The sequence below is a fragment of the Oncorhynchus mykiss genome, chromosome 19 (assembly GCF_013265735.2).
Source record: "Oncorhynchus mykiss isolate Arlee chromosome 19, USDA_OmykA_1.1, whole genome shotgun sequence".
Taxonomy (NCBI): domain Eukaryota; kingdom Metazoa; phylum Chordata; class Actinopteri; order Salmoniformes; family Salmonidae; genus Oncorhynchus; species Oncorhynchus mykiss.
In genome coordinates, this window is record NC_048583.1 from 58679861 (window position 1) to 58703694 (window position 23834).

The 23834-nt window shown below is 41.3% G+C and overlaps 1 protein-coding gene across 3 annotated transcripts in view; it reads right to left on the reverse strand.

The window, feature by feature from the left end:
* LOC110498197 (ena/VASP-like protein) overlaps positions 1-23834 on the reverse strand; it is a 60892-nt gene that overhangs the window by 31305 nt on the left and 5753 nt on the right. Inside the window, exon 1 of one of the 3 annotated variants that reach the window (XM_036955192.1) lies at positions 10763-11190. The exons of 1 other annotated variant lie outside the window; for it this stretch is intronic. In XM_036955192.1, the coding sequence (XP_036811087.1) occupies positions 10763-10851 (89 nt within the window). In that variant the 5' untranslated portion in view covers positions 10852-11190. Of the gene's footprint in view, positions 1-10762; positions 11191-23834 lie in introns of those variants that run through there. One more of the 3 variants, XM_036955193.1, reaches the window with a different exon arrangement.

Here is a 23834-nt window from a genome sequence, read left to right on the forward strand (position 1 = left end):
GACTCTATGGTGGATAAGAGATGGCCACTACAGGACTCTATGGTGGATAAGAGATGGCCACTACAGGGCAGACTCCTCTCATTCTTGTCTCAAGTGACTGGCTCGGACATACATTTGTTACATAGGTCAAGGCTAACGATTGCATTCAACTAGTTTCTCCATTTCCATTTATAATACAAGTTTCCTTCTGCCCAGCGCCCCTTGACATGTGACGTGCTTTTGACTATACAGACTACGTTCCTTTCTATGGTCGTTTTGTTTTGTTAATGAATGGACAAGGACATTTGTGTGGAATTGTGAGTTGCTATCAAGAGATGTTGGTATAGTCAATGGTCAATGTTATGGTGCATTCTGCCATAAAGCTCCCTACAAAATTGCCATAAAACGTAAGCTTCTAACTGAACCTCCACGTGTTGCATTGGTGTAGAACACTAAGCTCCTGAACATACAGCTGGTGTATGGCATGAACTCAAAATAACGACGAGGATATTTATGGCTGTGAGAGGCACCCTGCACATTTTGGTGAATGAGTTGAACAATTTGAACTTTAGTTCCTCCCCTGTTATTAGAGAGAGGGCAGCAGGGAGGGGATAGAGTGGGTGATGCACTCTAGTGTTTTTTTCCCCCCAGAGTGCAGTGCAGTATAATCCTTTTGGGGCGGCTCCACCACACGCGCACGCTCACACACACCAGCTGTGAGAGAACGTCTCAGTGGCGGGATTTACAGGCGACTTCCGAGGTGATCGTTACCTCACTCCCGTCTTAGAGCTAAATTATCTAGGCTTTAACTCTCACACAAGCACAATGCTTTAATCTCAGCACAGAGACATTCCAGCTGGAAGGGAGTCCTGTAAGGACAGAGGACTACAGTATTTTTTATTTTTTTAACTTTAGTTAATTTTAGTAAATGCTTGAACACTTATTTTTCTTAACGGCTTCGTTTGTTAAATAGGCTTGTAAGTAAGCATATCGCTGTATGGTCTACACCTGTTGTGTTCGGGCATCATGTGACAAATAACATTTTATTTGGTGGAAGACCGAGTGGCCAGTGTGGTTATATAAAACAAACGGACAGACATACTGTCAAGACCATTTTTTAGTCTATTTCCAATATGGCCATAAAGCATGAGGATTTACACTACAGTGCCTTATAAACAAATGTAGTGTGTGCTCACTAATGCAATGCATATTCAGCCAACAAGACGTATAAACTCTAATCTACGTCACAACAAGACGTATAAACTCTAATCTACGTCCCAACAAGACGTATAAACTCTAATATACGTCACAACAAGACGTATAAACTCTAATCTACGTCACAACAAGACGTATAAACTCTAATATACGTCACAACAAGACGTATAAACTCTAATCTACGTCCCAACAAGACGTATAAACTCTAATCTATGTCACAACAAGACGTATAAACTCTAATCTACGTCACAACAAGATGTAGAAACTCTAATATACGTCACAACAAGACGTATAAACTCTAATCTATGTCACAACAAGACGTATAAACTCTAATCTATGTCACAACAAGACGTATAAACTCTAATATACGTCACAACAAGATGTAGAAACTCTAATCTATGTCACAACAAGACGTATAAACTCTAATATACGTCACAACAAGACGTAGAATCTCTAATCTATGTCACAACAAGACGTATAAACTCTAATCTATGTCACAACAAGACGTATAAACTCTAATATACGTCACAACAAGACGTATAAACTCTAATCTACGTCACAACAAGACGTATAAACTCTAATATACGTCACAACAAGATGTAGAATCTCTAATCTATGTCACAACAAGACGTATAAACTCTAATCTACGTCACAACAAGACGTATAAACTCTAATATACGTCACAACAAGATGTAGAAACTCTAATCTATGTCACAACAAGACGTATAAACTCTAATCTATGTCACAACAAGACGTATAAACTCTAATATACGTCACAACAAGACGTATAAACTCTAATCTATGTCACAACAAGATGTAGAAACTCTAATCTATGTCACAACAAGACGTATAAACTCTAATCTATGTCCCAACAAGATGTAGAAACTCTAATCTATGTCAGCAAGCTCCAACTTCAATCCCTAGGAATCACTTGAATGAGAATTAAGCCACAAACAGGAGAGAGTGATGTGGCCCTTAATGGTATTTTCCTACTTCTCCATTAATGATCACATGTTGTTAGCTAAATGTCCCCGCAAAAAGGTATCATGCATTAAAACCATTAGGGATTCTAAATTGAATACAACCACGTGCACGTGTACTTGTCCACGTGCACACACACACACACACACACACACCTTTTAACCATTTGTGATGCTGCATTTAATACAAGCACATGCACATGTACCTGTTCACTCACTCACCCGCCACCTTTACCTAATTTCTTCCAGCATGTCACCTGTGCAACTAGAGAAGAAAAAACGATTTACTTTAAACCAACTTTACTGCACACACAGAGACACATACAAACTCTAGATCACCTTTACTCCACACACAGAGACACATACAAAGCTCTCCCTCACCCTCTATTTGGTTAATCTGACCATAACTCTATCCTCCTGATTCCTACTTACAAAAAAAAACCTCAAAGAGGAAGTACTAGTGGCACGCTCAATTCTGAAGTGGTCCGATGAAGCGGATGCTAAGCTACAGGACTGTTTTACTAGCACAGACTGGAATATGTTCCGGGATTCATCCGATGGCATTGAGGAGTTTACCACATCAGTCACCGGCTTCATTAATAAGTGCATCGACAATGTCATCCTCACAGTGACCGTACGTACATATCCCAACCAGAAGCCATGGATTACAGGCAACGTCGGCACTGAGCTAAAGGCTAGAGCATAGTCCCCTGTGTGAATAGAACCCACAACCCTGGCATTGCAAACACCATGCTCTACCAACAGAGCCACACGGGACACTGTTTTGAGTGACTACGTCATCTCTGTACCCCACACATACAATTATCTGTAAGGTCCTTCAGTCGAGAAGTGAATTTCAAACGCATATTCAACCCCAAAGACCAGGGAGGTTTTTCAATGCCTCGCAAAGAAGGGCACCTATTTTTTTTTAAATGACATTGAATATCCCTTTGAGCATGGTGAAGTGATTAATTACACTTTGGATGATAATAAATCACACCCAGTCACTACAAAGATACAGGTGTCCATTCTAACTCAGTTGCCAGAGTGGAAGGAAACCGCTCAGGGATTTCACCATGAGGCCAATGGCATCTTTAAAACAGTTACAGAGGTTAATGGCTGTGATAGAGGAGAAAACTGAGGATGGATCAACAACATTGTAGTTACTCCACAATACCGACCTAAATGACAGAGTGAAAAGAAAGAAGCCTGTACAGAATAAAAATATTCAAAAGAACACATCCTGTTTGCAACACGGCACTAATGTAAAACTGAAGAAAAAAATGTGGCAAAGAAAGTGAACTTTATGTCCTGAATACAAAGTGTTATGTTTGAGGCAAATCCAACACATCACTAAGTAACACTCTTCATATTTTCAAGCAGGGTGGTGGCTGCATCATGTTACGGGTATGCTTGTCATTACATTTAAACATGTATATTTTGTTATTTAATCTTTATTTAACTAGGCAAGTCAGTTAAGAACAAATTCTTATTTACAATGACGGCCTACACTGGCCAAACCCGGACAACCTGGGCCAATTGTGAGCCACCTGATACAGCCTGGATTTAAACCAGGGTGTCTGTAGTGATGCCTCTAGCACTGAGATGCAGTGCCTTAGACCGCTGCTCCACCTGGGGGGCCCATCGGCAAGGACTAGAACGTTTCTTGATGATAAAAGTAAACGGAATAGAGGTAAACACAGGCAAAATCCTGGAGGAAAACATGGTTCAGTCTGCTATCCAACACACACTGGGACACAAACTCACCTTTCAGCAGGACAGTAACCTAAAACACAAGGGCAAATCTACACTGAAGTTGCTTATCAAGAAGATATTGAATGTTCCTAAGTGGCCTAGTTACAGTTTTGACTTAAATCGGCTTGAAAATCAATGGCAAGACTTGAAAATGGCTGTGTAGCAATGATTAACAAACAACTTGACTGATCTTGAAGAATTTTTTAAAAGAATTATGTACAAATATTGTACAATCCAGGTGCGCAAAGCTCTTAGAGACTTACCCAGAAAGATTCACAGCTGTAATCGCTGCCAAAGGGGTGTGTGAATACTTATGTAAATGTGATATTCTGTATTTAATTTTTAATATATTTGCAAACATTTCTAAAATAATGTTTTCATTATGGAGTATAGTGTGTAGATGGGTGAGAGGAAAAAACATATTGAATCCATTTTGAATTCAGGCTGTAACACAACAAAATGTAACCCGTTTGAAGAAGCTGGGCGTATGACACACGTCACTACTTCACAGGAGAGGCATTTGAACAATTGAATAAAAAAACTAATCTAAATTCATTTTTTGGGCAGAAATGCCTTCTGGAATATTTAAACTTTCATGTGCCTTAATAACAAACTTGTATAACATCTGTAATAGAGCCGATATTTATGTTTTCATAACAATCGGTAATCTGCATTTTTGGACGCCAATTATGGCCGATTACATTGCAATCCACGAGGAGACTGCGTGTCAGGCTGACCAGTTGTTACGCGAGTGCAGCATCAAAAGGACCTGGTGGCTGCAAGGAGCCATGGTAAGTTGCTAGCTAGCATTAAACTTATCTTATAAAAAACAATCAATCTTAACATAATCACTAGTTAACTACACATGGTTGATGATTTTACTAGTTTAACTACCTTGTCCTGCATTTCATATAATCAATGCGGTGCCTGTTAATTTATAATCGAATCACAGCCTACTTCAACTTCGCCCTAGGGGTGTCATGATGTTGGCCTGGGGGGTAGGTTTATGACAGTCATAAATACTTCTTCCCCCCTTTTTCCTCTCTCTACCCTACTGATGTTACATTTGCAAAACACTTGGTTAACATATAGATTCTGGGAACATCAGAAGGTGGGGGGAAATGAACTATATTCTGGTAATCCGACCAACTGAACATATGCGGTGGTACTTAATGAATATGATGTCAGTTCGGTTGTCATCTGAGACATTCTCATCAATGATAAGATGACAAACTCTGCAGTGGAAAGTCTACACATCAGAGTTATCGTATTCACATGGAATTGTTGTTCAATTTAAATGTTGGAATATGAAATTATTCGTGATGGGATGAAATGTGATTTTAGCTTCTAAAATGTGAGATTTGGGTTTTCATAAGATAAGATAAGGGCTCTGCTCAATCAGTGGCCCGCCCTTGTGAAGGGACATGGGCTATAAAACTTTTCAAACACGCCCTCCTCTCCCTTCCTATATAAATCCTTGACGACAATATAACCTCCCGTTCCGAGGATGTGAGGACAACGGTCCGATGTCAGAACTGTTCAGATAATAACTACAGAACGAAGCCAACATCAGCGTGAGCTTTGGTTGTGAATGGTATGAACTTTGAACTCTTATTTACTACAGAAGTGATACCTCCTAGCCGTTGAGTTAGCAACAGCTGCTGCAAACGAGGGATAGGAAGGAACAGACAGAGTATCCCAACTACCACACAATGACGTTACTACAACGTATTCAATTTACCAGCAGAGACATTCTTCAAAGGACGAAGGACTCGGTTGGGCAACACGGCCTTCCATCTACCACCAACCTACCGAAGCGCAGCTCAGAGTAAATATTTATTGCATTTTCCTTTCCCAAATCGGCGGTAATTTAGAATGCATAAGATACTGTATTTACGATAGCACAGCTTCGCCCTTTGTTCCTCAGTCTTCCCGCTCTTTCACTCAAACCCAGCCCCTTTTCTTTTGTGTAACAAGCTGTCATATCTGTTCCGGCCCGCTAAGGACGTTTTCCTTTATGACGTAATTTGTAATCAAGTTATGATTTAATTATGTGTATGTGCAATTCTGTGTGATTAGTTAGGTATTTAGCAAATAAATAATTAAACCCAATTTTGTATTGCTGGTTCAACTTGTTAGCCAGGGTTCGAGCAGATAACCAAGAATTTACAACTTTCAGATGAGACTGAATTAAGATGACGATTAATATTGACTGCTATTGATGTAAAATATTACTAGGTCTTTCAGAGTTTATTCGGAAGATAACAACTCTATAAATATTCTTTCGTGGTGCCCGACTCTCTAGTTAATTACATTTACATGATTAGCTCAATCAGGTAATATTAATTACGGAGAAATTATTTTATAGAATAGCATGTCATATCACTTAAACCGGCATAGCAAAAGACACGACAGGGGTGATGATTTAACAAAAGTGCATTCGCGAAAAAAGCACAATCGTTGCACCAATGTACCTAACCATAAACATCAATGCCTTTCTTAATATCAATACACAAGTATATGTTTCTAAACCTGCATAATTAGTTAAAAGAAATTAATGTTAGCGGGCAATATTAACTAGGGAAATTGTGTCACTTCTCTTGCGTTCAGTGCAAGCAGAGTCAGGTTATATGCAGCAGTTTGGGCTGCCTGGTTCGTTGCGAACTGTGTGAAGACCATTTCTTCCTAACAAAGACTGTAATTAATTTGCCAGAATTTTACATAATTATGACATAACATTGAAGGTTGGGCAATGTAACAGCAATATTTAGACTTAGGGTTGCCACCCGTTCGATAAAATACGGAACGGTTCTGTATTTCACTGAAAGAATAAACATTTTGTTTTCGAAATTATAGTTTCCGGATTTGACCATATTAATGACCTAATGACCTATGTGTGTTTATTATATTATAATTAAGTCTATGATTTGATCTGACTGAGCGGTGGTAGGCAGCAGTAGGCTCGCTAGCATTTATTCAAACAACACTTTCCTGCGTTTGCCAGCAGCTCTTAGCAATGCTTGAAGCACAGCGCTGTTTATGACTTCCAGCCTATCAACTCCCGAGATTAGGCTGGCAATACTATCGTGCATTTAACAACATCCAATAGTCAAAAGTACAGTTGAAGTCAGAAGTTTACATACACCTGAGCCAAATACATTTAAAAGCAGTTTTTCACAATTCCTGACATTTAATCCTAGTAAAAATTCCCTGTCTTAGGTCAGTTAGGATCACCACTTTATTTTAAGAATGTGAAATGTCAGAATAATAGTAGAGAGAATTATTTATTTCAGCTTTTATTTCTTTCATCACATTCCCAGTGGGTCAGAAGTTTACATACACTCAATTAGTATTTTGTAGCATTGCCTTTAAATTGTTTAACTTGGTCAAACGTTTTGGGTAGCCTTCCACAAGCTTCCCACAATAAGTTGGGTGAATTTTGGCCCATTCCTACTGACAGAGCTGGTGTAACTGAGTCAAGTTTGTATGCCTCCATGCTCGCACACGCTTTTTCAGTTCTGCCCACAAATGTTCTATGGGATTGAGGTCAGGGATTTGTGATGGCCACTCCAATACCTTGACTTTGTTGTCCTTAAGCCATTTTGCCACAACATTGGAAGTATGCTTGGGGACATTGTCCATTTGGAAGACCCATTTGTGACCAAGCTTTGACTTCCTGACTGATGTCTTGAGATGTTGCTTCAATATATCCACATAATTTTCCTCCCTCATGACGCCATCTATTTTGGGAAGTACACCAGTCCTTCTTGCAGCAAAGCACCCCCACAACACAATGCTGCCACCCCCGTGCCTCACGGTTGGGATGGTGTTTGTTGGATTGCAAGCCTCCCCCTTTTCCCTCCATACATAACAATGGTCATTATGGCCAAACAGTTATATTTTTTGTTTCATCAGACCAGAGGACATTTCTCCAAAAAGTACAATCATTTTCCCCATGTGCAGTTGCAAACCATAGTCTGGCTTTTTTTATGGCGGTTTTGGAGCAGGTGCTGAGCGGCCTTTCAGGTTATGTCGATATAGGACTCGTTGTACTGTGGATATAGATACCTTTGAACCTGTTTCCTCCAGCATCTTCACAAGGTCCTGTGCTGTTTTTCTGGGATTTATTTGCACTTTTCACAACAAAGTACGTTCATCTCTAGGAGACAGAATGCTTCTCCTTCCTGATGAGTATGATGGCTGCATGGTCCTATGGTGTTTATACTTGCGTACTATTGTTTGTACAGATGAATGTGGTACCTTTAGGCTTTTGGAAATTGCTCCCAATGATGAACCAGACTTGTGGAGGTCTACAATTTTTTTTCTGAGATCTTGGCTGATTTCTTTTGATTTTCCCATGATGTCAAGCAAAGAGGCACTGCATTTGAAGGTAGGCCTTGAAATACATCCACAAGTACACCTCCAATTGACTCAAATGAGGTCAATTAGCCTTCTAAACCCATGACATTTTCTGGAATTTTCCAAGATGTTTAAAGGCACAGTCAACTTAGTGTATGTAAACTTCTGACCCACTGTAATTATGATAAGTGAAATAATCTGTCTGTAAACAATTGTTAGAAAAATTACTTGTGTCTTGCAAAATTATAGTTTGTTAACAAGACATTTGTGGAGTGGTTGAAAAACAAGTTTTTATGACTCCAACCTAAGTGTATGTAAACTTCCAACTTCAACTGTATATGAAATAGAAACGGTATAGAGAGAAATAGTCCTATATTTACTATAATAACTACAACCTAAAACTTCTTAACTGGGAAAATGGGAATTAAAAATAACCACCAGATTTCATATATTCTCATGTTCTGAGCAAGGAACTTAAACGTTAGCTTTTTTAGATGGCACATATTGCACTTTTACTTTCTTCTCCCCCACTGTTTTTGCATTATTTTAACCAAATTGAACATGCTTCATTATTTATTTGAGACAAAATGTATTTTATTAATGTATTATATTAAGTTAAAATAAAAGTGTTCATTGTTCATTCAGTATTGTTGTAATTGTCATTATTACAAATATATATATAAAAATCGTACGATTAATTGGTATCGGCTTTTTTTGGTCCTCCAATAATCAGTATCGGTATCGGCATTGAAAAATCATAACGGGTCGACCTCTAATCTGTAAATATGAATACAATTTAAATAACGAGCCTAGTTGGTTTAGCCACGGAAAAAGACAGGAACCTTCCCGCTAGCCATGATTGGCTGAAATAATGGATGGACTGGTCATGCCGAGAAACGAGTTCGGATTGGTCTGCCATGTAGTACGCTTCTGTCTATAACATGAGCTGCTCAGTATCCTTGCTACCACAGCTTTTTTTAAAGACATAACATTAGCCATGGAGAACTGCACAAGTGTTGCTACTGCTCTCAACAACATTAGAATTACAGAGAGGAGAGTTACTGTGCCAACAACTTAATTCCACAGAAGGCTTTCTCAACCAACGGCCTGATAATCGTTTTTGCATGTAGAATGTTCATTCCATTTCTATTCATGTTCATTCTATTTTCATGCATCTGTGTGTACCGAAAAAAACTCCTTATTGTAGGCAACTACTTAAACCACTTTTGGTCTTGAAATCTTTGGTTGTTTACCACACTACCGTACTCACTCTGTTTAGCACATGGCCTCACATGTGAATCCTTAAAAGAGATGGGTGGGGCTAAGGCTTAAGAGGGTGTGAACGATGCTGAACGGGTGTAGAACAAAGAAGAGCTCTCCAGTAGGTGTACCAAAACATTCAAGGGCATTTTCTCAAGTTTTCAAGTTTATCAACTTTCAAAGCAGAATTACTTTCCCATTGTTCCTCAACTGTAGTGTATGATATACAATGTTGTAGCTCTACTTTTATCCAATGTAAAAAAATAAATAATAATTCACAATTTGCTTCATAAAACTGAATTGAGGTGGCCGGTCACAAACGTGGAATAATTCAAGGGGTGTGAATACTTTCTGAAGGCACTGGGAGTACTCAGTAGGACAACATAGGAAGGTGCTACATTTCTGAAAAACCACTCATATGCAGACTGTCAGCACTCCAACTACTAACGACAGTACAAATATGCCTTTCACTAAATAACAAGAATATTCTAAATGAATTCAGACTATTTAGGCTTAATTTACTAGGGGATTTGCTGCTGTATACATTAGAACAGTGTTTCCCAACCCTGGTCCAACCCTGGTCCATCCCTGGTCCAACCCTGGTCCAACCCTGGTCCATCCCTGGTCCATCCCTGGTCCAACCCTGGTCCAACCCAGGTCCATCCCTGGTCCAACCCTGGTCCAACCCTGGTCCAACCCTGGTCCATCCCTGGTCCAACCCTGGTCCATCCCTGGTCCAACCCTGGTCCAACCCTGGTCCATCCCTGGTCCATCCCTGGTCCAACCCTGGTCCAACCCTGGTCCAACCCTGGTCCATCCAATGTATACACCTTTTGAATAATGAGGAGTTTTTGTCCAGGGCTACAACGAAAATGTGTACTGTCGTAGGTACTCAAGGACTGGAGTTGGAACACACCGCAATAGAAGCTACTGTGCCATTAACATTAAAAGTTTATACAGTTCAATCTTTTTGCGTTGAATAACTAACTCGCTCTCATTAATCTCCCTAACAGTTACCAATTGGCCACAGTTAACTAAACGGGTTACACTTCATTATGCATTTGATGAATAAGCCATTATAATTGCTCATTTGATTTGATTTATACATGTGTTTAAATTCATATTAATGCTTATGAAATGGCATTGTGAACTGTTTAGAAAACATTTATTTATGCGTATTCATTCAAGTGTTAACAAATGAATGTACAACCAACCTGGCTGAGTAGTTGTTGTAGAAGCATCCAGAATCGCTGACACTCTGAGGCCTGTAGAAGCATTGTGCATAGAGGTGGCGGATATCCATATTGATGGAGAAAAAACAAAACACTTCTATTTACAAAACGGTCTCAGTCTCACACTACTGGATGTGTTTCATTCCAGTACGACATACGGAGCTCTGAAATGGAAGTCTACAGCTCAGATCTTTTATCATCCTCTTACTTTGACCTCAAAAGATTATACAAACCCACCACACCAGGCTACAATTTGACAGTAGATTATACAAACCCACCAGGCTACAACTTGACAGTTGATTATAAAATCCCACTAGTCTTGAGTGCAGAGTAGACACAGGTCCAGAAACAAAGAGATGAGTGATACTGAAAGGCCTGTTGTAGAACAACAGCAGGACAACACTGTTGTCTTGCTGTTGTCTTGCTGTTGTCCTGCTGTTGTCCTGCTGTTGTTCTGCTGTTGTCCTGCTGTTGTTGTGCTGTTGTTGTGCTGTTGTCTTGCTGTTGTCCTGCTGTTGTCCTGCTGTTGTCCTGCTGTTGTTCTGCTGTTGTCCTGCTGTTGTCCTGCTGTTGTCCTGCTGTTGTTCTGCTGTTGTTCTGCTGTTGTTGTGCTGTTGTCTTGCTGTTGTCCTGCTGTTGTTCTGCTGTTGTTCTGGTGTTGTTCTGCTGTTGTTCTGCTGTTGTCCTGCTGTTGTTCTGCTGTTGTCCTGCTGTTGTTCTGCTGTTGTTCTGGTGTTGTCCTGCTGTTGTCCTGCTGTTGTTGTGCTGTTGTCCTGCTGTTGTCCTGCTGTTGTTCTGCTGTTGTTCTGGTGTTGTCCTGCTGTTGTCCTGCTGTTGTTGTGCTGTTGTCCTGCTGTTGTTCTGCTATTGTTCTGCTGTTGTTGTGCTGTTGTCCTGCTGTTGTCCTGCTGTTGTTCTGCTGTTGTCCTGCTGTTGTTCTGCTGTTGTCCTGCTGTTGTCCTGCTGTTGTCCTGCTGTTGTTCTGGTGTTGTTCTGCTATTGTCCTGCTATTGTTCTGCTGTTGTTCTGCTGTTGTTCTGGTGTTGTTCTGCTGTTGTTCTGCTGTTGTTCTGGTGTTGTTCTGCTATTGTCCTGCTATTGTTCTGCTGTTGTTCTGCTGTTGTTCTGGTGTTGTTCTGGTGTTGTTCTGCTATTGTCCTGCTATTGTCCTGCTGTTGTCCTGCTGTTGTTCTGCTATTGTCCTGCTATTGTCCTGCTGTTGTTCTGCTGTTGTTCTGCTATTGTTCTGCTGTTGTTCTGCTATTGTTCTGGTGTTGTTCTGCTGTTGTCCTGCTGTTGTCTTGCTGTTGTCCTGCTGTTGTCCTGCTGTTGTTCTGCTATTGTCCTGCTATTGTCCTGCTGTTGTTGTGCTGTTGTTCTGCTGTTGTCTTGCTGTTGTCCTGCTGTTGTTCTGCTATTGTTCTGCTATTGTCCTGCTGTTGTTGTGCTGTTGTTCTGCTGTTGTTCTGCTGTTGTCCTGCTGTTGTCCTGCTGTTGTTCTGCTGTTGTTCTGCTATTGTTCTGCTATTGTTCTGCTGTTGTCCTGCTGTTGTTCTGCTGTTGTTCTGCTGTTGTCCTGCTGTTGTTCTGCTGTTGTTCTGGTGTTGTTCTGCTATTGTTCTGCTATTGTCCTGCTATTGTCCTGCTGTTGTTGTGCTGTTGTTGTGCTGTTGTTCTGCTGTTGTTCTGCTGTTGTTCTGCTGTTGTCCTGCTGTTGTCCTGCTGTTGTCCTGCTGTTGTTGTGCTGTTGTTGTGCTGTTGTTCTGCTGTTGTTCTGCTGTTGTTCTGCTGTTGTTCTGCTATTGTTCTGCTGTTGTTGTGCTGTTGTCCTGCTGTTGTTTTGCTGTTGTTCTGCTGTTGTTCTGCTGTTGTTCTGCTGTTGTTCTGCTATTGTTCTGCTGTTGTCCTGCTGTTGTCCTGCTGTTGTCCTGCTGTTGTTCTGCTGTTGTCCTGCTGTTGTTCTGCTGTTGTTCTGCTATTGTTCTGCTGTTGTCCTGCTGTTGTCCTGCTGTTGTCCTGCTGTTGTTCTGCTGTTGTCCTGCTGTTGTCCTGCTGTTGTCTTGCTGTTGTCTTGCTGTTGTTCTGCTGTTGTTCTGCTGTTGTCCTGCTGTTGTCTTGCTGTTGTCTTGCTGTTGTCCTGCTGTTGTCTTGCTGTTGTCTTGCTGTTGTTCTGCTGTTGTCTTGCTGTTTGACCCTGGGAGATTAGCCCATATACCACCCCAAGCTCCAGCTGTGACAGGGTGGAGACCTAACACACATACACTGAGAACGTATAGAACACACACACACACACACACACACACACACACACACACACACACACACACACACACACACACACACACACACACACAGGGTCCTAGCTGATTCCATAATGCCTGCTGATTATGGCAGGGGGTGGGTGCACGCCCCTCTCTCCCTCAATCCCCACCCTTTCCCCACCCTACTGTCTACTACAGCCCCTACCTTAAACCAGCCATCAGCCAGCTGTTGCCATGACCGCACATGTGGGGCCTGTCCTTATAGAGCGTATTGATTGGGATGCCCTGTGCTGTGTCCTCCAGCAGTGGCTCTGGATAATGATGAGGTCATGAGTGTTTGCTCTTGTCAACTTGTGGAAGGGATCCGTCTGAATAAGGTCAAAAACATATAGTTGATCTGTCTCTGGCACTCAAGTCAGTTATGAGGCTACGTACACACACACACACACACACACGCTATACTCATTATGATAGTTACAGTATGATATACTCATTATGATAGTTACAGTATGCTTATACTCATTATAATAGTTACAGTACGCTATAATCATTATGATAGTTACATTATGATATACTCATTATGATAGTTACAGTTTGATATACTCATTATGATAGTTACAGTATGATATACTCATTATGATAGTTACAGTATGATATACTCATTATGATAGTTACAGTATGATATACTCATTATGATAGTTACATTATGATATACTCATTATGATAGTTACAGTATGATATACTCATTATGATAGTTACAGTATGATATACTCATTATGATAGTTACAGTATGATATACTCATTATGATAGTTACAGTATGATATACTCATTATGATAGTTACATTATGATATACTCATTATGATAGTTACAGTATGATATACTCATTATGATAGTTACAGTATGATATACTCATTATGATAGTTACATTATGATATACTCATTATGATAGTTACAGTTTGATATACTCATTATGATAGTTACAGTATGATATACTCATTATGATAGTTACAGTATGATATACTCATTATGATAGTTACAGTATGATATACTCATTATGATAGTTACAGTATGATATACTCATTATGATAGTTACAGTACGCTATAATCATTATGATAGTTACATTATGATATACTCATTATGATAGTTACATTATGATATACTCATTATGATAGTTACAGTTTGATATACTCATTATGATAGTTACAGTATGATATACTCATTATGATAGTTACAGTTTGATATACTCATTATGATAGTTACAGTATGATATACTCATTATGATAGTTACAGTTTGATATACTCATTATGATAGTTACAGTTTGATATACTCATTATGATAGTTACAGTATGATATACTCATTATGATAGTTACAGTACGCTATAATCATTATGATAGTTACATTATGATATACTCATTATGATAGTTACAGTTTGATATACTCATTATGATAGTTACAGTATGATATACTCATTATGATAGTTACAGTATGATATACTCATTATGATAGTTACAGTATGATATACTCATTATGATAGTTACATTATGATATACTCATTATGATAGTTACAGTATGATATACTCATTATGATAGTTACAGTATGATATACTCATTATGATAGTTACAGTATGATATACTCATTATGATAGTTACAGTATGATATACTCATTATGATAGTTACAGTATGATATACTCATTATGATAGTTATAGTACACTACATTCTGATTGGTTGACATGGAATCACTGAGGCAAGAGCACCACTATGGGTTTATTCGCTGTTTTCAATTGGTTAAACAAGTCCTCCTCAGTTAGGATTGGTTAAACAAGTCCTCCTCTGTTAGGATTGGTTAAACAAGTCCTCCTCTGTTAGGATTGGTTAAACAAGTCATCCTCAGTTAGGATTGGTTAAACAAGCCCTCCTCTGTTAGGATTGGTTAAACAAGTCCTCCTCAGTTAGGATTGGCTAAACAAGTCCTCCTCTGTTAGGATTGGTTAAACAAGTCCTCCTCTGTTAGGATTGGTTAAACAAGTCATCCTCTGTTAGGATTGGTTAAACAAGTCATCCTCAGTTAGGATTGGTTAAACAAGCCCTCCTCTGTTAGGATTGGTTAAACAAGTCCTCCTCAGTTAGGATTGGCTAAACAAGTCCTCCTCTGTTAGGATTGGTTAAACAAGTCCTCCTCAGTTAGGATTGGCTAAACAAGTCCTCCTCTGTTAGGATTGGTTAAACAAGTCCTCCTCAGTTAGGATTGGTTAAACAAGCCCTCCTCAGTTAGGATTGGTTAAACAAGTCCTCCTCTGTTAGGATTGGTGGACAGAGCTTTGGGACACACCAGGCTGCATTATGCCGTTGTCAAGCTGAATTACTATCGTTGTCTGTCACTCCAGGAATCCAAAAACCCAGCTGGACTTCAACACAGATCCACGGTACTCACTAACTAACATAGAGCCTGTGGAAAATATGTTGTTGGTATCAAACATCGGAGCAAGACACATCAAAGATGGATGAATGATCTCAGTAGACTACAAGTCTTCCAAGATGAAAGGAATTGCAGTAATGACGTGGTCTGTGGTCGCCAAGGCGACGAAAGGGGTAAGTAAGTAGTAGACACATGGCTACAGCCCCTCCCCCCACCTACATCCCAAGCCCTCTGTACAGGCAGGTCCCTATCTGTCACTAATCCTTATTCTTAAAGGGAAATGCAGTAATTTTGGTACTGTAGCAACTGGCTAGTTATGGGTCTGAGGAAGCACTCTCACCGGGGAGTTACGGTAGCTAGCACAATTTCTGTTTGATGTTAATGGTCAGTCATCAACTGAAAGGTAAGGAGGATAGCAGATGTAGAGAGAGAGAGAGAGTTAGAGAGAGAGCTAGAGAGGGTTAGAGAGAGGAAGAGAGAGGGGGGGTTTGAGAGAGGGCAGGTGGAGTGAGGGTAAGAGGGAGACAGAGAGGGGGGTTAGAGAGAGGGAGAGGGTTAGAGAGAGGGCAGGTTGAGTGAGGGTTTGAAAGAGAGAGGGAAGAGAGAGAGGCTGAGGTAGTTTTAAAGCCAATAAATGCAGGTTCAGCAACAGCAAAGCTCCCCAAGGACACCAGGCGCTGTTGTGCCTCCAGAATGCAGACAGGAAAATGGCTGCCAAGGTAAACAGAATCCTGACCTGAGTAGAAACAAATATGCTTGTCATTCTATAAGGACTTTTATTAAATTATATTTTCACAAGCTCATAAGTATATTATAAACTTGTTATTACAACATTAAACGGTTGAGTGGTCTCCAACTGTGTTCACTTTGGGGGTAAATGCATTTTGTTTGTCAAGTGACAATGTTCCTAAAGCTCTCACTCCCTCCAAAGATGAGTTATGTCATCATTGCGCATACAGTCAGATGTATGCCCTACACACTGACAGAAAGCATTTGTCCACAGTCCTGTGAGTGAATCCTGGTATTGGCCCTTAGCTAGAGAGTCATTAAACAGCTAAATTCCCCATTCCAGCAATGTCACAGAGCTTCCTCAGGTGATTCTTCCTTCATACTGACTACATCTGTCACGGTCGTGATTAAAGACGGACCAAGGCGCAGTGTGCGTAGAGTTCCACATCTTTATTAACCTGGAAACTTCAACAAAACAAGAAACGAACAACGAACCGTGAAAGTCGTGGTGCACAATAACACAAACAATATCCCACAACCCAGGTGGGAACAATGGAGAACTTAAGTATGATCCCCAAATTAGAGACAACGATAATCAGCCGCCTCTAATTGGGAACCATACCAAGCACACCAACATAGAAATATAAAAACTAGAACACCCCTCCTAGTCACGCCCTGACCTACAACACCATAGAGAACCAAGGGCTCTCTATGGACAGGGCGTGACAACATCACCTGGGTTGTGTTCATTAGGGCACACCGTAGCATAAAACCTAAAAAGAAAAGTCCAGGTTTTCACTCCCTGTTTATTAACTCAGTTTTCTTCCGTTTGGCACTTAATGAACACAACCCCAAAAATCCAGTCCTCACAAACTACTACTATTCCTTGATTAGAACATTTTGGAAAGTGGAATTTCAGTTTAGTTCCTGAATTTACAGAATTTAAATGGAATTGACCTCAACCCTGGTCCCAGTCTCTGTAATCTCCTCAGTCCATATATCTCGAGATCCACCCAGCCTGCTGGTAGTAGGAGTCCTAACCCTGACTATATTATTGTCTTAACATCATTGTCCAATCACATCTCTGATTTATACACTTCACACCTGAATAGTCAAATTCCCAACAACGGCAACATCAGTTGTATCAAAGAACTATCTACCAATACCATTTCTCAACTATCCTGAACATACAGTATACTACTTTATCAACAGAACATTCTGAGGCAAATGGACAAGACAAAAGCAACACAGTGAGAAAGGTATTATCCTTACCCGAAATCGTCAAAGGAATACATGGTTGGCAGATGGTTTCAATGGAAGAGGTAGAAGTAGATAGTCTTGCACAAGACGAAAGGTGGGGAAGGTTACACGGAAAGGAAAGCATCAGTCAGAGTGGAGAGGTCAGAGTGGAGAGGTCTTCACACCTCATCTTCTATCTTCCTCAGAGGAGGTTCAAATAACCCTCATTCTAGAAGCACAATAATCCACATTCACCAGAACTGATGTGAAGGAAGAAGAGCACAGACAGCTTAGAGACTGAGTGAAAGAGAGATGGAAGGAGTGTGAGAGTGTGTTTGTGAGAGAGAGAGTGAGTCAGTAAGAGAGAGAGAGATAGGGAGGAGAGAGAGAGTCAGAGAGAGAGTCAGAGCAAGAGAGTAGGAGAGAGAGAGAGTCAGAGCGAGAGAGTAGGAGAGCGAGAGAGAGTCAGAGAGAGAGAGGTAGAGAGTCAGAGCGAGTCAGTAAGAGAGAGAGGCAAGAGAGAGTTAGAGAGAGAGTCAGAGAGAAAGTCTGAGCGAGTCAGTAAGAGAGAGAGCGGAAAGAGAGAGTCAGAGAACGTGATCACACCAGCAGTCACCTTACCCCATACTCACATCCACTCGGAGGATTGGAGGGCTGTATAGCCTATCTGCCTCCGAGTAGTCTCGCCCATTGGATTTACTGAAAGAGCAACATGATCCCTGTAATCAGTGAATAACTACAGCATGATAGCCTGATCACAGATTTGTTTGTGCTGTATAACCAACTCCTAAAGTCATTGTCAAGAGAGAGAGAGAGATGTCGCCAGAGAAGATGGCAAACATGCTACGTGCCTCCAGCCGATTGTGTTTTTGTGTTAATTTTTTGCATTGTTTGTAACTTATTTTTTTTAAACGTATTTTGTACACAATGTTGCCGCTACCGAAAATAACTTCTAGACATCAGGACTGCGATTACTCACCACGGACTGGCAGAATCCTTTTTTTCCCTTTCACGACTCTGACGAGCCCGATGTGAAGGATATACTGCTTCCTGGGGAACAGGCCCCGATCTCCGTGATCTGCGTGAAGAGGAGGTGGAGAAAAAGGGGGCGAAGGTCGGGCTGCCTTCTGAGAATTCGTAGGCGAACGAATGAGCTGCCACTTCCCTCCATTCTGCTAGCAAACGTGCAATCTTTGGAGAATAAAATCGACGAGTTACGCGTAAGATAAAACCACCAACAGGATATTAAAAACTGTAACATCTTATGCTTCACGGAGTCGTGGCTGAACGACGACAATGTCAATATACAGCTGGCTGGTTATACGATGGACCGGCAGGATAGAACAGCGGCGTCTGGTAAGACAAGGGGCGGCGTACTATGTATTTTTGTAAATAACAGCTGGTGCACGATATCTAAGGAAGTCATGAGCTATTGCTCGCCCGAGGTAGTTTCTCATGATAAGCTGTAGATCACGCTATCTACCTAGAGAGTTTTCATCTGTGTTCTTTGTAGCTGTTTACATACCACCACAGTCAGAGGCTGGCACTAAGACAGCATTGAATGAGCTGTATTCCGCCATAAGCAAACAAGAAAATGCTCACCCAGAGGCGGCGCTCCTAGTAGCCGGGGACTTTAATGCAGGGAATCTTAAATCCGTTTTACCAAATTTCTATCAGAATGTTAAATGTGCAACCAGAGGAAAAAGAACGCTGGATCACCTATCCTACACACACAGAGACGCATACAAAGCTCTCCCTCGCCCTCTACTTGGCAAATCTGACCATAATTCCATCCTGCTGATTCCTGCTTACAAACAAAAATTAAAGCAGGAAGCACCAGTGACTCGATCAATTAAAAAGTGGTCAGATGGAGCAGCTGCTAAGCTGCAGGACTGTTTTGCTAGCACAGACTGGAATATGTTCCAGAATTCCTCTGATGGCATTGAGGAGTACACCACATCAGTAATTGGCTTCATCAATACAGTACCTTGCAAAAGTATTCATCCCCCTTGGTGTTTTTCCTATTTTGTTGCATTACAACCTGTAATTTAAATGGATTTTTATTTTTATTTCATGTAATGGACACAAAATAGTCCTAACTGGTGAAGTGAAATTAAAAAAGTAACTTGTTTCAAAGAATAATTTAAAAAAAAGGAAAAATGGTGCGTGCTCACCCCCTTTGTTAGGAAGCCTCTAAATAAGATCTGGTGCAACCAATTACCTTCAGAAGTCACGTAATTAGTTAAATAAAGTCCAACTGTGTGCAATCTAAGTGTCACATGGTCTGTCACATGATCTCAGTATATATACATACACCTGCTTTGAAAGCCACCAGTGTCTGCAACACCACTAAGCAAGGGGCACCACCAAGCAAGCAGCACCATGAAGACCAAGGAGCTCTCCAAACAGGTCAGGGACAAAGTCGTGGAGAAGTTTAGATCAGGGTTGAGTTATAAAAAAAATATCAGAAATCTTGAACATCCCACAGAGCACCATTAAATCCATAATCAAAAAATGGAAAGAATATGGCACCACAACCATCCTGCCAAGAGAGGGCCGCCCACCAAAACTCACAGAGGGCATTAATCAGAGAGGCTACAAAGAGACCAAAGATAACCCTGAAGGAGTTGCAAAGCTCCACAACGGAGATTGGAGTATCTGTCCAAACGTGTTTGGCGATGTGGGAGACTCCCCAAACAAATGAAAGAAGGTACTCACCCAGATGAAACTAAAACTCAGATGAGACTAAAACTGAGCTTTTGGCAATCAAAGAAAACACTATGTCTGATGCAAACCCAACACCTCTCATCATCCTGAGAATACAGTGAAGCTTGGTGGTGATGGGGTTGTTTTTCATCGGCAGTGGCTGGGAAACTAGTCAGAATTGAAGGAATGATGGAAGGCGCTAAATACAGGGAAATTCTTGAGGGAAACCTGTTGCAGTCGACCAGAGATTTGAGACTGGGACGGAGGTTCACCTTCCAGCAGGACAATGACCCTGAGCATACTGCTAAAGCAACACTCGAGTGGTTTAAGGGGAAACATGTAAATGTCTTGGAATGGCCTAGTCAAAGCCCAGACATCAATCCAATTGAGAATCTGTGGTATGACTTAAAGATTGCTGTACACCAGCGGAACCCATCCAACTTGAAGGAGCTGGAGCAGTTTTGTCTTGAAGAATGGGCAAAAATCTACAGACTACAAAGGGAAGCACAGACGAGAGCTGCCCAGTGACACGAGCCTACCAGATGAGCTAAACTACTTCTATGCTCGCTTCGAGGCAAATAACACTGAAACATGCATGAGAGCACCAGCTGTTCCGGAAGACTGTGTGATCACGCTCTTAAGCTGATGTGAGTAAGACTTTTAAACAGGTCAACATTCACAAGGCTGCTGGACCAGATGGATTACCAGGACGTATACTGCGAGCATGCGCTGACCAATGGGCAAGTGTCTTCACTGACATATTCAATCTCTCCCTGTACAAATCTGTAATACCAACATGTTTTAAGCAGACCACCATAGTGCCTGTGCCCAAAAACACTAAGGTAACTTGCCTAAATGACCCCCGACCCGTAGCACTCACGCCTGTAGCCATGAAGTGCTTTGAATCCTGTCCGGGTTGGCGCCTCCTTCGGGTTTGTGCCGTGAGGGAGATCTTCATGGGCTATACTCGGCCTTGTCTCAGGTTAGTAATTTGGTGGTTGAAGATATCCCTCTAGTGGTGTGGGGGCTGTGCTTTGGCAAAGTGGGTGGGGTTATATCCTGCCTGGTTGGCCCTGTCTGGGGGTATCGTGTCTCCCGACCCCTCCTGTCTCAGCTTTCAGTATTTATGCTGCAATAGTTTATATGTCGGGGACTAGGGTCAGTCTGTTATATCTGGAGTATTTCTCCTGTCTTATCCGGTATCTTGTGTGAATTTTAAGCATGCTCTCTCTAATTCTCTTCCTTTCTCTCTTTCTGTACAGCACTTTGTGACATTGGCTGATGTAAAAGGGGCTTTATAAATACATTTGATTGAATTGGATTGTGTGTGTGCCATTCAGAGGGTGAATGAGCAAGACAAAATATTTAAGTTACTCTGAAAGGGGTATGGTGGTAGGTGCCAGGCGCACCGGTTTGTGTCAAGAACTGCAACGTTGTTGGGTTTTTCACGCTCAACAGTTTCCCGTGTGTGTCAAGAATGGTCCACCACCCAAAGGACATCCAGCCAACTTGACACAGCTGTGGTAAGCATTGGAGTCAACACGGGCCAGTATCCCTGTACCAAGCTTTCAACACCTTGTAGAGTCCATGCCCCAACGGATGGAGACTGTTCTGGGGGGGAAATGGGGGAGGTGCAACTCAATATAATGAAAGGTGTTCCTAATGTTTTCTATACTCAGTGTATATACACACACATACACACAGACTGCAAAGAACATGCCAAATAAGGATTCCTTTTATTTTCTAGAGCTGAGATTTAGTCATTTGAAACTACATAGTTGGTTGGTCTGGTTTCGTAGTGAGCATTCAAGAAGCAGTCTCTTCATCAATAAACTGCAGAGGACATCTTAGTAGAATGTGATGAATATGATAGCGCTAGAGCTCGTTGAGCTGTATCACACAAACCATCAACGATCTGAGAAGCCTGTAGAAAAAAACGCGGAACTCAGGATTTTCATAGCGTATTCTACCTTTTCTTTCGGTGGATGAGTCACTGCGGCAATCGTGCTTACGTTTCCCAGGAGACTTCTCCCTGTGCAATGACTGAGTACGGCTGGCAGGGAGAATACAGATTAATCATAGCAATGATAAAAAACACTTACGCTAAAGCTATAAATAGCCCTGCATAGGGAAGTTGTGGGATTGCAGTGGCTGCAATCGAAGCACTGAGGCTGAATAAATCATTGAATTGAATCCGTTCCCCGGTTCCCAGTCACCTTACGTCCATCTGATGATTTAAGGATTCCCTTTAACACTCCCTTTTCGCTTCCTGACTGAGAGAACAGCCAGACACAGGCTACAGGACACACAGAGTGCTTCCTGACTGAGAGAACAGCCAGACACAGGCTACAGGACACACAGAGTGCTTCCTGACTGAGAGAACAGCCAGACACAGGCTACAGGACACACAGAGTGCTTCTAAGAGCAAGATATAGGACACACAAACGTTCATCCCAGCAGGTAGGCTAGTGGTTAAAGCGTTGGGCCTGTAACCAAAAGGTTGCTTGATTGAATCCCCGAGCTGACAAAGTAAAAATCTGTTGTTCCGCCCCCTCAAGTTGGCTGGACGTCCATTGGGTGGTGGACCATTCTTGATACACACGGGAAACTGTTGAGTGTGAAATGCTTTGCATTTCTTGACAGACTAAAACCGGTGCGCCTGACACCTACTACTATACCCCGTTCAAAGGCACTTAAATCTCTTGTCTTGCCCATTCATCCTCTGAATGCACACAATCCATGTCTCCATTGTCTCAAGGCTTAACAATCCTTCTTTAACCTGTCTCCTCCCCTTCATCTACACTGATTGAAGTGGATTTAACAAGTGACTTCAATAAGGGATCATAGCCTGGATTCACCTGGTCAGTGTATACTATGGTGTGATATGAAACACATCAACTTGTCAAGCACGTACAAACTGTAAAAACCTTGTTTCAGTGACGTTACACTCAAGCAGATTTTGATGACATGGGGACGTATCCTTGGCACAGTGTAAAGGGCAGATCTGGGACCAGGTGAACAGCATGATGGGAACTTGTAAAAATGTTTCTTGGCGACACGGTCACTCGCACATTCACATATTTTAGATAAGGGCTTGGTTCAATATGCATCCCGGAAGTGCAGCTTCACATGATGACTGAAATTTAAAGGTAATGTTACATCGTTAGCAGAGACTGCATTCACGGTAAATGCTGCATATGTCGGCTCAATTGGAAATTACCTTTAATTTTCTATCGCTTCACAGACTTGAATAGATCCCATAATGAGGCTGCCTCCACTCCCTCCTTTACATTTATGTCACAGAATCTGTAACGCTTCAGCTTTACAGACTGAATAGAGCTCTTAGTCGTCTTTTGACTAAAATACCTACGAGATTTAATCACATTTTGATGAGATGGGGATATATCCTTGGCACAGTGTAAAACTGTTCTGTGTAGTGTGTATACAAGATATAGCTACAGATGTAGGATCTTAATTTTATCCGTTTTTTGTTGCTGAGAATTTTCCTGCACCACATGACATGTAGATGAGCTTTGTGATTTAAATAAATTCACTGAAAACCCACACTAACACGTTACTGAAAAAACACACTAACACACGTTACTGAAAACACACGTTACTGAAAACATGCACTAACACGTTACTGAAAACATGCACTAACACGTTACTGAAAACTCACACTGACACACGTTACTG